Source organism: Nyctereutes procyonoides, unplaced genomic scaffold, assembly GCF_905146905.1.
Source record: "Nyctereutes procyonoides isolate TBG_1078 unplaced genomic scaffold, NYPRO_anot_genome, whole genome shotgun sequence".
Classification (NCBI taxonomy): Eukaryota; Metazoa; Chordata; class Mammalia; order Carnivora; family Canidae; genus Nyctereutes; species Nyctereutes procyonoides.
Genome location: NW_026575049.1, coordinates 32,166,085 through 32,181,397, shown reverse-complemented (window position 1 = coordinate 32,181,397; position 15,313 = coordinate 32,166,085). Strand labels below are relative to the sequence as shown.

Genomic DNA, 15,313 nt, shown 5'->3' with positions numbered 1-15,313 from the left:
CCACCTCAGAAAATCAAACAACTAACATTTATTGAGTTCTTGCCATGTGCGTAGGCCCTTGCTAGGCCTGTTACATGTCATATAATCCTCATCACAATCCCATGAAGTAGGTAATGTCATCCCTATTTTACAGATGATGAAACAGAGGCACAGAGCACCTAACCTAATTCAGGTCACCCAGTGGTTAAGTGGCAGGGCCTGATCCAAAATGGAGACAGCCCCAGAGCAGGGTCCTTGCTCTTGACCACTGCCCTGTGTGGGTCACAGACCTTTGGGGCCTGAAGGGAGCACAGAGGACAGCCCATCCCCAGTGCTTCATTTTACAAGTTCTCAAAGGGGCTGTAACCAGTCTATAGATGTTTTCAACACAGCTCCGGTGGGGCCAGGCAGGTAATCCGTGTGTCAGGAGGCAGGCAGAAGGCAATGGTGGAGAGGACCGTGCTCCCTTGGAAAGCATATGCACCACCTAAAAATTAACAGTTTCATGGGAGGTGGTGACAGCCAGTTCTGCATGTCCCGGAGCCTCATTCTAAAGGGACACCAGTTTGCAAAGCTCTGGGACTTGCCACACCATTCAGGCCTCCGGGGTTTGGACTGTTCACACCATCAGTGAAACGTTGAAAGCCTGGACCCCTAATGGCTTCATACTGGATCCTGTTGTGTTATAAAAAGGAACAGGTGGTCCCCTCGTAGCCCAGAGTCACCCCCTGGGATTTAAATAAGAATCTTCTAGCCAAACTGGGCTATGCCCCCTGGGGGAATGGCCGCTGGTGCAGGTTCTTAAAGCCAAATGTTTGGGGGCAGCCGGATGGGGTGGGAGGGGGAAGGGAAGCCAAGCTTGCCCGCTGTAGATGGAGAGCAGAGCTCCGAATTGCTTAGTGTGGCCCTGGGGGTGCACCTGGAGCCCAGCAGGACCACAGGGAGACCAGTTACAGCATGCTATAAGGAAAAATACCCAGCTAGGAAAAATGTCCTGAGTGGAACGTCTCCTGTAGGCCGCGATCGAGCGGGAATAGCAACATTGGGAACGGGTGTTCTAGAGGGACTCGTAGATTGCCCGGCTGTAAGAGGATTATGTGTGTGTGCCGACACTGGCCTGACGCTTTGCACACTGTGTCCTTTCTTCCAGCTGGTCATGCAGTATCTCTACTATGGTGGCCCAGAATCTCTTCTCATTAAAAACAACGAGATAATGGAGGTAAGGAATCTGTAGTGTCATCACGTAGGTAGCACCTCTGTCAGCTCAGGCTCTCGCATGTGTTGGCAGTGTCTGGGGGCACCTGTGTTGGGTTTTGTTTGGGTGCAGGCTTTAGGGTCCTTCCTGCCTGCCTCCTTGGACTTCCCACGGGCTCCTCATCAGAGCCCCTTCCTGGAAGGCCAGGGTGCTTGGGGCACTTGCAGCAGCAGCTCTGCAAAATCCAGTTTTAATTAGCTTTGGGGGTGGGGTAAAGGAGGTTTACAGAGGAGGCTGAGGCTAGCTCTAGGCACAGCTGGGGCTCAGATATTATCCTCAGGAGCTATCCTTGGTGACTTCTGTCATCAGAAAACTTTCCTCAAATCACAGCGTGTCCATTGATGCAGATGCCAGGAGCCGATTATAAGGGCTCAGGATGACCATCCCTCCTTCCCGAGGCTCCTTGGCTCTTCCCCTTCCACCCGAGGCCAAGAGGCCCTGCTCCTTCCTAAAATTGGATCCCTTGTCAGCTTTCCTACTCAAAGCTGAGAGCTTTGAACCAGAAGCCAAAAGCCAAAATCACTCTGATAATCCTGAGCAAAGGAGCCAGGATCCTGTTCAGGTGTCTGAAGGCTGGGGCACCCAGTGGATTAGAGATATCAGAGCACCATCAGTCGTTCAAAAGGTGACTCTGCAGGGTGGTTAAAACCCAGACTCTGGGCCAAACTGGATTTAAATCCAAGCTCTGCCCCTTCTGAGCCGTGTGATCTTGGACATTATTTAACCTCTCTGAGCCTCCGTTCCCTTACCTGAAAATGAGAATAACAAGATCTACCTCACTGGGTTTTTAAGATGGTAAGAGTTCCTATGTAGAATAAGGTGCCTAGAACCATGCATGGCGCTTGGTGAGTGCCGTGAGGGCTGTGTATTCACTGTGGAACCTGTTTATCCTTCCCTCTGTGCTCTGTGAACCCTTTCAGGGTCATCGCCCCCCCCCCCCCGCCCCGTCCCAAACACACACACAGTCGCTGCCACCCAGCCGCAGTTACTCTTGTCTCTCTGGACCACTCCTCTGACACTTCTCTACCTGCAGACCAAGCTACCAGCTGAGGATGCGGGCTCTTGTCACACTTACTTTTATTTTAAAATCAAAATAATGAACATGTGAATCATGTAAATAATGCAGAAGAGCTTGTCACAAAGCAGCTCACCCTGCTCCCCAACCCGTCCCCACAAAGGCAGTCCCTTTGAATTCTCAAGGCCAGGCCACAGCAGTGATGCAAAGGCACAGAGATCCCTGCCCTCCCAGGCTCTGGGAGGGCGACAGGCATGACATCATGTCTGGTGAGAGGAGGGCTGAGAGGACAACTAAGGCCGAGTGAGGAAGCCAGACAGTGATAGAGGGAAGTGACCTGAGGCGGGGGGTCCTGGAGGCTTCTCTGAGGTGACACTTGTGTGGACGCCTGGATGAACAGAAGGAGTGAGCTGCATCCATATCCGTCTTGCTAATGGTGTTCCCCCTTATTTCTGGACATAGCAACTGTAGGCATTATTTTTGCTTGACCTCCTGCTAGAATAGATGTGAATTGATTCACTTTAGCCCCCTTCCCTCTGCCATCTGCCTTTGTGCTTTGAAGTGTCAAACCCACACCTGTACACCCAGCCCTTCTCCTTGGGACATCTCTCTGGAAGATGAGGATTTTCCCCACTACTGTCATCCCTTTATTTCCACACACACACACACACACACACACACCCCAACCTCTAACAGGCTCTTCTTATGATTTTTAGCTTCTGTCTGCCGCTAAATTTTTCCAGCTGGAGGCCTTGCAGCGACACTGTGAGATTATCTGCGCAAAGAGCATTAATACTGACAACTGTGTGGATATTTACAATCACGCCAAGGTAATCAGTCCCACCCTGGCTGCGCGGAGCATGCGCCATGCACCGAAGCAGCTCAGGCTTCCCCCTGCACAGACCCAGAATCGGGGCAGAGAGCTGATGCTGGCCTGCCCACTGAGGGCCGAGCTGCCTGCATTCCTCCCCACTTAGCCTTCTGCTCTTGAAATGTGCCCTTCCCTTCATCTCGCCCCTCCGGAATACAACAGAAGCAGGAACTCGGAAATTTCAAAAACTGAGTTGTTTCTCAAATGGTAACATGCACGCGAATCACATTGCAGACCCTGACTCAGCAGGCCCTGGGTGGGCCCTGGGTTCTGCATCCCTAACAAGCTCTCAGGTGAAGCCTCTGCTGCTGATCTAAGCCCCACCTTGAGAGCAAGGTGCTGGAATAGTGGTTCTCAAAGTGTGTTCCCCAATCCAGAAACGTCAGCATCTCCAGGGAACTTGTTAGAAATGTATATTCTAGAGCCCCGTCCCAGACCTACTGAATCAGAAACTCCAGGGATGAGGCCCACCATCTATGGCTTTGCAAGCCCTCCAGGCAATTCTGAGTACATGTGGTGAGCACTGCTGTTCTAGAACTGGGTTCCCGGCACTGGCTGTACAGTAGAATCTCCTGGGCACTCACTTAACCTCCCTATGCCCGGGACCTATCAAAGATTAATTAAATCTGCCTCTGGGGGTGGAGCCTGGGAAGATGTATTTTCCAGATCTTCCCAGGTGATTTCAGAGATGGCCAAGATTGAGAACAGGTTAGCAGCCTTGGAGACGCCCAAGGGGACCTTCTGGTCAGGTGGACCCAGCACCTAATCAGAATCACCTGGGGTAGAGTTCTGGCTCTTTAGCTTCCTACTCCCAGTGGTCGCTGCAATGGGGCTCAGGAATCTGTATTTTTTTTTTAAGATTTTATTTATTTTAGAGTGAGAGAGCTCAGGGCGGTGAAGGGACAAGGAGTGGGAATCTGAAGCAGATTCAGAGATGAGTGTTAAACCTGACGTGGGGCTCCATCTCACCACCAAGAGATCATGGCCCGAGTTGAAATCAAGAGTCAGGTACTTAAATCGACTGAGCCACTCAAACGCCCCAAGAACCTGTATTTTTCACAGGCTCCTAGGGTCACTGTTGTGATGTCAGCCCTAAGGCCAGTCTTAACTCCAGTTTTGGGGATCCTACTGATCTCATCCGATTCATTTCACCTGTGGGGATACTGAGACTGACAGAATTCAAATATTCTGTCCAGGTGCCACTTGATTTTGTTCCACACGCCCAGGACAGGCAGATTAGCATTTGCTAAGAAGAAAGCATGAAATGAATTGAGATCAGGAATTAAAACAAAAAAGTCATCTTGTGTGCAACTGGAGCCCAGGCAGGACACATCTCCCATGTCCACAGCGCTTTAGAGTGACAATGGAGGGGGACTACACGCTCGTTGCTCATTGTGAAAATTCAGGCTGCCTTTGAGATGTTTTCTGTCTCCCACCAATACTCAACAGCCACTCTTAGTGTGCAGACACCTGTGCTAACAGACTTGTCACACATTTTTTAACCCTCACTGCAACCCTCTTAGGTAAACACTGTCATTCATCCCATGTCATAAAAGGAAACTGAGGCACAGAGAAGTGAAGTGACTTGCTTAAGATCACACAGCTATCATGGAGTTTTTTTACTGTAGTAAATGCCCATAACATGAAATTTACCACTTTTAACAATTTCTTTTTTTTTTAAGATTTTATTTATTTATTCATGAGAGACACAGAGAAAGAGGCAGAGACATAGAGGGAGAAGCAGGCTCCCTGCGGGGAGCCCGATGCGGGACTCGATCCCAGGACCCAGAATCATGACCTGAGCCGAAGGCGGATGCTCAACCGCTGAGCTCCCCAGGTGTCCCTAACCATTTTTAAGTGTACATTTCAGGTACATGAAGCACATTCACATTGCTGTGCAACTATCACCAGCATCCAATCTCCAGAACTATTCATCTTCCCAAACTGAAACTCTGTGCCTACAAAACACTAACTCCTCATCTCCCTCTCCTCTTGGTCCCTAAAACCACCACTTAACCTTCTGTCTCTAGGAACCTTATGTAAGTGGAATCATAGAGTATTTGCCCTTTGTGACTGGCTTATTGCCATCAGCACAGCGTCCTCAGGGTTCATCCACGCTGTAGCCCGTGTCAGAATTTCATTTCTCTTTAAGGCTGAATAATATTTTATTGTACAGGGAGACCACACTAGGTTTATCCCTTCACCCATCAGTGGACACTTAGGTGGCATCCACCCTTTGGAGACAAAGTCTCTGCTTTTAGTTCTTTGGGGTTTATACCCAGAAGTGTAAACCTAGATTTGGCTTACTCCGAAGCACAGATTCTTTTTTTTTTCTTTTAAGATTTTGTTTTATTCATGGGAGACAGAGAGAGAGGCAGAGACACAGGCAGAGGGAGAAGCAGGTTTCCTGCAGGGACCAGACACAGGACTCGATCCCAGGACCCCGGGTTCACGACCTGAGCCAAAGGCAGACGCTCAACCACTGAGCCACCCAGGCATTCCCTGAAGCACAAATTCTTAATCCTGTGTTTATTGTCTGGCCTAATAAATGTTTTGAAATAGGTGCAATAATTGCTGATCCACAGAAAAGATCTGCTTGGTCATCAGTAAATCAACAACTACAGGCTACTTCCTATATGTACACAGACACACTAGGTATTTTGGTTACCTGGGGTTTTTACCAAAATCTGTTTTCTCAGAAACTCCTAACTCTGGGAAACAAACTAGGGGTGGTGGAAGGGGAGGTGGGCGGGGGGTGGGGGTGACTGGGTGACAGGCACTGAGGAGGGCACTTGATGGGATGAGCACTGGGTGTTATTCTATATGTTTGCAAATTGAACACCAATAAAAAATAAATTTATAAATAAAAATCTGTTTTCTCAGGACACAGCACATTTTTTTTAAAAAAAATCTTAAACTGATGACTTTGCAGGAAAGCAAAGTATCTCTACCCAAGAAGAGAGCCTGATTATTAGTCTTGTGGTCCTTCCCCTCCTCTGACCATGGACCCTCAAAGTGCCCTGTGAACCTGGTATCCACAAGTGGACTTGCCTTGGCCTGTCATCTGGACAACATTCCATTTTAATCCCTCCAGGCTCCCTGACAGGTGGCTTCCATAGCTCTCATATTTAATAATGCAGCCTGATGCAGTGTGAGCCCAGGCTGGGAATACATTTGTGCTACAGGCTTGGAATACCTACGGCAGGGAACTACCTCTTTTGTGTGTGTATCTTTGCAGCCAGAGCTTTGCCTTTAACAGACACCAGCTTCTGCCACAGCCTCCCAGGCCTCATCCTGGTGTGTTTCCAATGCACAAGTCTGCCCTTCATGATATTTGCATCAAGGTCAGGGCAAAGCTGGCCAGCCCCTGCCCTAGCTATACACTGTGTCCCCTGTGCTCTGGATGCTGCAACACCACTAATGGTCACATGCCGTGCGGGTTCTATTCCTGGCAGATTGTACTACAAGTTGAGGCTAGTTTAGTAAAAGATGGAAAAGAAAGAAACCTAGTCTTGGTTTGGAACCTCAGGAAACACAGGTGTTTACACGCTAATAACAATGCTCCAAATGTTAACAAGCTTTTGGCATCATTACCTCTATACTGCATCTAATTGTTTGAGACAGCTGTGGAATTTTATAGAGATGAGAAGCCCATCCCATAAGTGCATGGCTTAGCCATCTTCTTTTTTTTTCCTGGCAAAGCCATCCCAGTTTATTCAGTCATGAAAAAGGGACCCTGATGGAGCTCCTGAGTGGTTCAGCTGGTTAAGCGTCTACCTTTGGCTCAGGTCATGATCATGGGGTCCTGGGATTGAGCCCTGCATCGGGCTCCCTGCTCATTGGGAAGTCTGCTTCTCCCTCTCCTCCCCACTCATACTCTCACTATCACTGTCACTCACTCTCTCTCTCAAATAAATGAATAAAATCTTTAAAAAAGAGGGGCCCAGGGGGCCCTGGAGCTTCTGATGGCTCTTTCAGGGTATCTTTCAACCTGGGGGAAAAGAAGGCTGGTTCTTGGAATTGAATCGAAGCTAATGCAGCAAGCTCAACAGTGCACTGTGCTAGAAAGAACACAGGTTTGGAAACCAGGGGATTCGCTCATTAGTGTTTATTGAGCATACACTGTATTCATTAGAGAAACTATATTCATCAGAATATCATAAGAAATTAGTAAGATACAATCTCTGCCCTTGAAAAAGTATACTCTAAGGACAGAGGTCAGCAAACTTTTCCTGTGGAGGGCCAGGTAAATGTTTATACCGTTGATGTTGTACCTCCTCAACTTTGCTGCAGTAATGCAAAAGCAGTTGTAGACAATATATAAATGATGGATGTGGTTGTATTCTAATAAAACTTTATTTACAAAAGCGGGTAGTGGGCCATATTTTGCCTACAGGCCTGCAGTTTGTCAACCATTGGTCTAGGAGATGAGAGTTTCCACCCTAGTTCTGTCATTAATTATATTTTATATATAATATATGTAAGATATCATATCTAATAGTAACATAGTCATTATTGAATAAATATCACCAAATAGAAATATAGGTATTTATTGTGTTCTTTGTCCTCCACATATACTACCTAGTGATGAGTAACATTCATGTACAAAGCAAGTGGCCAGGGGTGGGAAAGGGGGGTGCTCTCCGGGCCCACAGAATCAAAGATAGGCAACTCTGAGCCTCAGTTTTCCCACCTGTACAGTGAGGGCCTGTACTCTGTGACTCTAAGAGCAGGGTTCATGTTGAAAGAATGAAAGCATTCCTAAGATCTCTCCCAGATCCAGGATGTGAATGTTGGGTGGTAATGAGTCCTCTCCCCTGATAAATCTCACCACATCTTCTGGGTCTCTCAGAGACCACATAATTACCTAGTGCATCTGCGTCCTATATGTGCCAAAGAGCAGGGTACCCTCTGGTTCACTCCTTTCATTTTGTATCTGGGGAAACTGAGGCACAGAAAAGTGATTTAACTTGCGCAAGGTTGCACACGGTTTTTATGCATATAGTTGGTGTTGGCTCAGTGAACTAGCACACGGCATCAGTGAGTTCATGGTTACAGGCCTGATCCTTCTAAGGACCAGTTAGCTGGTCTAGGTTCATTTTTTTTTTTAAGATTTATTTTTATTTATTTGAGAGACAGAGTGGAGGTAAAGGCAGAGGGAGAGAATCTTCAAGCAGACTCCCCACTGAGTCCAGAGCCTGATGCAGGGCTTGATCCCATGGCTCTGAGATCATGACCTGACCTCAAACCAAGAGTTGGACACTCAACCAACTGAGCCATCCAGGTGCCCCTGGGCTAGGTTCTATAGATACAGTTATTCCCCTTTATCCCAGCCTGGCCACCTGCTTTGTCCATGTGGGTCACTGTTTACCAGTTGGTGAGAAGGAGAGTGATAATTATAAATAGTTTACATTTACAATGACAGCTAGCATTGAGTGAGTACTGACTACAATGGACCATTGCTCTGACACTCCATGCATTATCGCATTTAATCTCAACAACAGACTGTCAAGTGGTATTTTTTTTTTTAAGATTTATCCATTTAGGGGATCCCTGGGTGGCGCAGCGGTTTGGCGCCTGCCTCTGGCCCAGGGCGCGATCCTGGAGACCCGGGATCGAATCCCACGTCAGGCTCCCGGTGCATGGAGCCTGCTTCTCCCTCTGCCTGTGTCTCTGCCTCTCTCTCTCTCTCTGTATGACTATCGTAAATAAATAAAAAAAATTTAAAAAAAAAAAAAAAAAGATTTATCCATTTATTTGAGAGAGAAGAGGAGGAGGGGCAGAGGGAGAGCGAAAATCTCAAAGGAGGCTCTGCATTGAACATGGAGCCAGATGCAGGGCTCGATTTCACAACCCCAAGATCATGCCCTGAGCTGAAATCAAAAGTCGAATGCTCAACCAACAGCCACTCAAGTGCCCCTTGGGTATTTTCATCATCCCCATTTTATGAATAGGAATTTCGAGGCAAAGAGGGTTTATATACTTGCCCAACAGCTAGTGGCTAAAGTCATAAATCTGGGGGGGGGGGGGGATCCCAGAGACTGTCCCTTAGCTACATTCCTAACCTGCCTTCCTTAAATATGACAAATGACAGAATCATGCCATAAATCATCCCAACAAGTCTGAGATGCAGATGTCCTCATTCTCATGTTGAGATGATGAACCTAAAGCTGGAGGTGAAATGACCCCAGTCCTGGTCATGTATTCAGAAGGTGGTGAAGCCGCCACTTGAATCCAAGCCTTCCAGCTCATTCCACTGTAACCTTATTGGCTCTGCCTCATTATCATTCTACTGCACCCCCCCCCCACACACACACACACCTTACAAGTTAAAGTGCATCTCTAGTTTAAAGGACAGGATATTAGGGATGATTCAGCATTTCGATAATTTAGATAATTCAGCATCTAAATAAAGCAGCAGGTGTCATCTCAGGGAATACTTAACTTCTGAGCATCTACTTCATGCCAACAGAGAGGCTTAACAAGCTTTGGAAACTGGAGAAAAGGTCTGAAGACAGCCGACCCACACATCCACATTGACTTCTGTGCCTCAAGCATGAGTTCCTCCACCAGGCTCACTCATGAGACTAAATACCTATCCTCTGGCTAATGGTGTCAGGCTGGAGGCAGAGCCTTGGTTGGTGGTTAAGCACAAAGCCCCAAGGACTTGAATTACCAGGGTTCCATTCCTGGTTCTGCCCTTGACACACTGTGTGATTGTTTTGTATGTTACTGTCTTGTCTGTTTTCTCATCTATAAGTTGGAGCTGCTAATATGCCTGCCTCCAGGAAACTAAAAAATTCAATGAGATGATGCATGTCAAGTGCCTAGAAGGTGCCTGGCACATTGGAAGCTCTCAGTAAATGTTCACTGTTAGCCCATTACTCTGTTGGTTAACTGTTCGCTCATACATTCAACAAATTCTAAGTGTCTGCCATCTGCCAAGCCCTCTGCTTGGCCCTTGAGCTAGGGCAGCAATCCCTTCCCCACTGGTTTAGTCTGTGAGGGAGGAACCCCGTCTCTAGATAGGTTTCTCAACCACAGCATTGACAGCTTGTGCCGCAGGATTCTCTGCTGTGGGGAGAGGCTGTCCTGTGCATCGTGGGAGGTTCAGCAGCAGCATCGCTGGCATCCACCCATTAGATGCCAGTGGTGCACATCACTGCCGCCACCCGGCTGTGACAACCAAACTGCCTTCAGGCTTTTCCAGATGTCACCTGGGAGGCAAAAATTGCCCCTGGTTGAGACACCACTGCCCTAAACACAGGGAGTGGGTAGTCAGTGCCCACCCGGGATTGCTGTGAGAGTCAAATGGGTTAATACTCAAAGAGCTTAGAGCTGTGTCTCCAACTCCATTCATGTGACAGCTTCAGTACAACAAAGAAACGCAAAGCCCAGAGGTTAAAACAGTAAGCCCTTCTTCAGCACATGAGTCGACGAGACAGCTGGAAGTTCCCTCTGGTCTCCACGGGCCTTGCTTCTGAAGTCAGCTGGCTGGTCAGCTGTGCTTGGGTTTGTTGACCCTGGCTGGGCTCTGTCACTGTCTCCTCTCAGTTTCCTGGAGCCACTAACCCTCCAAGCAGGCTCCCCCGGACTTGTTCCCATGGCAGAGATGGGGCCCTGGGCCAGAGTGCCAAGTACCAGGTGGCCACCTGAAGCTAGCTCAGGATCGGCAACTTTAATTTCTGCCACATGCCATTGGCCTGAGCTACTCACAAGGCCAAGCAGTGGAGAAATGGACTCCAGCGCTGTGGGGGAATGCAGCAGAGGGTAGAGAATCAGGGCCATCTTTGTACTCGACCTACCGTAGTGGGTATTCGCCATTCCTAGGCATGCAGGCAGTCGGGTGCATTTCACAAACATAATCTTCTCCTGCTTCCTGTCGTTCTCCACAGTTTCTTGGAGTCACAGAGCTCTCAGCATATTGTGAAGGCTACTTCCTCAAAAACATGATGGTCCTCATCGAAAACGAAGCATTCAAGCAGCTCCTCTATGACAAAAATGGTGAAGGGACGGGCCAGGATGTGCTCCAGGACTTACAGAGGACGTTGGCCATCAGGATTCAGTCCATCCACTTGTCATCTTCCAAAGGTTCTGTTGTATGAAACGTCGAGGACAGGGAATGGTCCCCGAGGACTTCCCAGTTCTGCTGTTGCATTGGCTTCACACAAACACATACAGAGTTCACCTGGCGTCTGTTTTTGGCTAGGCCAAGGAGCTGTCTCTACTGCCTCAGCTTCTCTTGAATAAGCAATTTCAGCTCCCATGTGTTCCTGTTGAAAAACAAAGGACATTCCACTGGTCTGCAGATCAGATTGTGGCGGGGTCCAGAGCTTGAAGGTCAACATGGGGCAGCCAAGCCAAGCTCATCCGAAAGCACCCCTGGAGCAGTTGAACACCCGTCGCCGGGACCACAGTCAAATGGATGAGTTGAGGACTAAAGGTCTTTCTGGTTGCAGGTTGACAGTTGGAGAACTTAACTCATCTGACCCTGAAGAGCGTTGTGTTCTCACTAAGGACCTTCGTCACTGCTGTTCAGGGAGAGTCAACCATGGTAGCAAATTCATGAGACCGTTACCAATAACGAAGAAATAATTTGGCAAATTTTTAGGGGTGGGAACTTTTTAAAGTGTTCATAACAAAACAAAAACAGGGCAGCCTTGTAGTTTAAAATCTATTTCTAAAAGCTTAACAGTTCATTTTCAATTGAATTGTGTTTAGGGATCTGTGTTTTCAGTTTTGTTGTTTTTTCTAAAAAAAAAAAACCAGTAAGTTGCAGGTCTATACTGTATAAACATGCATCTGACAAAATATTGCTGACATTCTATACAAGGTAAAATAATAATCTTGCCTTAGTGATCATGGTTACACAAAAGAGGTGCACTGCCAATAATTATCTCTAACTCGATAGTTGAAAACAACGTGCATGCTAATCGTGATTTCGGGGTGAGAATAAAACACCCCCACATATCAAAACATGCATTTGCATGGGCCCAAACCGGTGAAATGTTATGTTTGTGCTTCATTTTTGCCAAGGTAAAAATGTTCCATCACTTCTTGCTAAAAATCCATTTGGTGAAAACTATAAACATATTCCTTTCCTCTAGCAATGATTCTGGGATGCTTTTGCAGAAATGTGTTCATAGGTGATGCTGATGGGGGGTGGGGAGGGCGCACGTCAGAGAATTTACTATTAATCCCAAAGTTTTCTCTGTATTCTCAGAAGATGTTAATAGTTTGCTACTAGCCAGAGAATATGACTATGTTAGATTATTTTTAAAGATGAAACATGTATGATAGGCAGGATTCTTTCTGTATTCTGAGAGTGTACAGTATAGGGTTATCTATAATGAAAGTTTATATCGACAGGGTTCTGTTTGCTCTGCCATATATTATAAGCAAAAGAGATTGGTGAAGTGCCACAATATTCCAAGTAATTTTTGAGTTGCTGCCTTTTTTTCCCTCGTCCTTTAATTTGAAACCTAGCTAGAAACGAGAATGACTTTTACCCTTTGGGGTTGGCCAAGTTTCATCAGTAAACCTCCTTCCTAGCATGCCTGTGGGAAGTTGTGCACAGACCCTAGACTCTAGAGGAGCTGCTGTCATCCATTGTACTTTCTCCCTGAGCCACTGTCCAGAAGACTAAGGCCAAGTTACACGCGTGTGACCCACGTCTGCCTACAACATTGGCCCTTAGGTGATTTGGATACACGAGGCCTCTCTTCTCCATGGTCATTTGCAAACCTCCCAGGCCCTCTCATCAGATGAAGAAGCAGAGGGGAAAAACTGTCTGCAGAGTAGGCCGAGTTCCAGATACACAACCCATGTGGGCATCACCGCTGCCTCCCGCCTCCTCTGTGTCCTCAGAAACGCTGTGTGACGCTCCCTTAACAATGATGGACTTCCCTGTGAATGTCTCTTATGCTAGTTTGGGGCCTCTGCCCTTTGATTTGTACAGTGGCAACTCCCAACAGGCTTCTGTTATGGTTTGTGTGCTTCCTCTGTCATTAAATGATTTTCCCAAGCCGCGCATCCTTTGTATGGTACGGGTGAGCTTTTTACCTGACAGGTGAAGCCTGAGAGCTTCATCCAGTTGAAAGATTGGATGAGGTGGCCCCGCAGAAAAAGTCGAGGGAAATGAAGACACCAGGTAAAAGATAGGTGCTCATGTCGTTGGCAGTGAACCGCCACCTGTCGGCTCTGTCTACTAGAGGTTTGCTGGGCAAGCAGGCTCCAGGCCCCCAGGTCTGGCCTCTGCGTGCTGCCACCCTGGCCACTGACCTAATGCAGCTAATCCACCTCCAGAGGGTGTAGTTCTGGCTGTCATTGGTGCACCTTGATGAAGCTTTTTGGGGGGTGGGAAGATGGAGGAAAATAAGTTCTACCCACATGGCATGTCCCCCACCACCATTCTGGGGTGGGGACACAAGGGTACAAGCAGCTCTCTTCTTGGGTATCATCATCACTGAGGTCAAAACCGAGGTCCCACCTGGTCCGCTCCGGCCCAGCCCATGTCTGGGTGGAGACTGACACCCCTGACTCATCCACAAGGCCTACAGGAAGCCAGCATGCCTCAGAAGGTAAACAGCTGACATCACCAGCCCTCTGCCCTGCTTAGCAGGCAAGCTCTGTTTCTTTAAGAAACAACTGAAGCATCTGAGTGCTGGGGCCCAGAACTCTGAGTCAGTCCTGGAGAAGAGAAGGTCGATTTATTTTTGACTGTGCATCACCCTCTGTGTGGCCTCAGGGCGAGTACACCATTTGATTTATTCCTTTTGCAAAGATAAAGTGTTAGGCTACCCCATTTGCCTTTTACTTGTCTGGTGGGCAGCTTTGTCATTCCATCCTTCATGAAGCCTGCAGCTTCTGAGGCCCTTAGCATCTCGGGGGCAGAGGGTGAGCCCACCTGCCTGCCCCAAAGCTCCCTCCATGCACCCCTTCCACTGCCAGGAGGAACCAGAGGGAGGAGGAACCAGCTGAGGCGGCGGCTGCCCCCAGGACGCACACATGCGATTGGTCTCGTAGGTACCGTATTTCAGCGTCAGCCACACTTCCCAAAAGGAGACTCCCACCCAAAATGAGGATCAAGGTGTGAGCTCCCATCACGGGAGGCAGAAGCTGTAAGACAGTGTTAGCCACCCCTCAGGGTCCCATTGGATGGAGGGGCTCCAGAGATCTCCGCCCCTGACATACTTTAGTTCTGTAAGTCCGTTTCTGGAGCTCGCATTGCTTTTTCCTGTGGAGCCCCCAGGACAGTGAGTCCGCTAGGCATTGTTTCATCCCACCTCGTGTGTTACCTCCAAGTTTCACTAAGCTCAGGCAGCCCCCACGGGCGGGTGGAGAAAGGGGTTTGGATCCCACACAGTGGGTGGAGAAAATCTTCTATAGTAGTCCTGGGTTCCCTGTCTTCAAATTCCATGCTCAACGCCTCCAGCCCTCGCTTTGCAGGCGCTAGCTGGGGTCACAGATGGATGGGTGCACAAGGATTCCCATCCTGCCACTTGTGACTCCCCTTCCAGCCGGCCCTACCAGACGGCCTCCAAGACTCGATCCTGGGCTTCTTGGCTTGAGGGTTCAAGTCAGGGAGATGCTCAGCCATTGCCTGGCTCCAGACTCCAGGCTCCAGGCTCCAAGTAGGTCTAGAAAGTTGCATATATCAACACCAGTACAGCCCCTGACTTGCCCTGAGACATTGTGCAGGTCATTCACAAAATCTAGTGTTTGTTTTTCTCTTTTGAAAAGTTGGCTTTTTTTTTAAGATTTTTATTTATTCATGAGAGACACAGAGAGAGGCAGAGACACAAGCAGGGGGAGAAGTCCCACAATGTGGGACTTGATCCCAGGATCCTGGGATCATGTCCTGGGCTGAAGGCAGATGTTCAACCTGAAAAGTTGGTTTAAATACAACTAGTTAATAGCATCACTGAGAAGATTAAGCAAGGTGTTTTATACGACTCACTGTACAGTTAGTAGCAAGGAAAGGCCCTTTCAAACTTGTAAGACTAAGTAAGCAGAGGGCAGGAGAAACTGATGATTTGCACAAGGAAGGGAAGGTTAACAATTTTGCCCTTCATTTCTTTATTATTTTTATTTAAACTCAATTTAGTTAATGCATAATGTATTATTAGTTTCAGAGGTAAAATTCAGTGATTCATCAGTTGCATTAACACCCAGTACTCATTACAAGTGCCCT

The 15,313-nt window shown here is 47.9% G+C and overlaps 1 protein-coding gene across 3 annotated transcripts in view; it reads left to right on the top strand.

Annotated features, from left to right (window-relative positions):
* ABTB3 (ankyrin repeat and BTB domain containing 3) overlaps positions 1–13,144 on the top strand; it is a 309,294-nt gene extending 296,150 nt beyond the window's left edge. For all 3 annotated transcript variants that reach the window (XM_055328940.1, XM_055328941.1, XM_055328939.1), the window contains 3 exons: positions 1,130–1,198; positions 2,966–3,079; positions 11,016–13,144. In XM_055328940.1, coding sequence (XP_055184915.1) covers positions 1,130–1,198; positions 2,966–3,079; positions 11,016–11,225 — 393 coding nt within the window. In that variant the 3' untranslated portion in view covers positions 11,226–13,144. The remainder of the gene's footprint in view (positions 1–1,129; positions 1,199–2,965; positions 3,080–11,015) is intronic.
* The last annotated feature ends 2,169 nt before the right edge of the window (positions 13,145–15,313 follow it).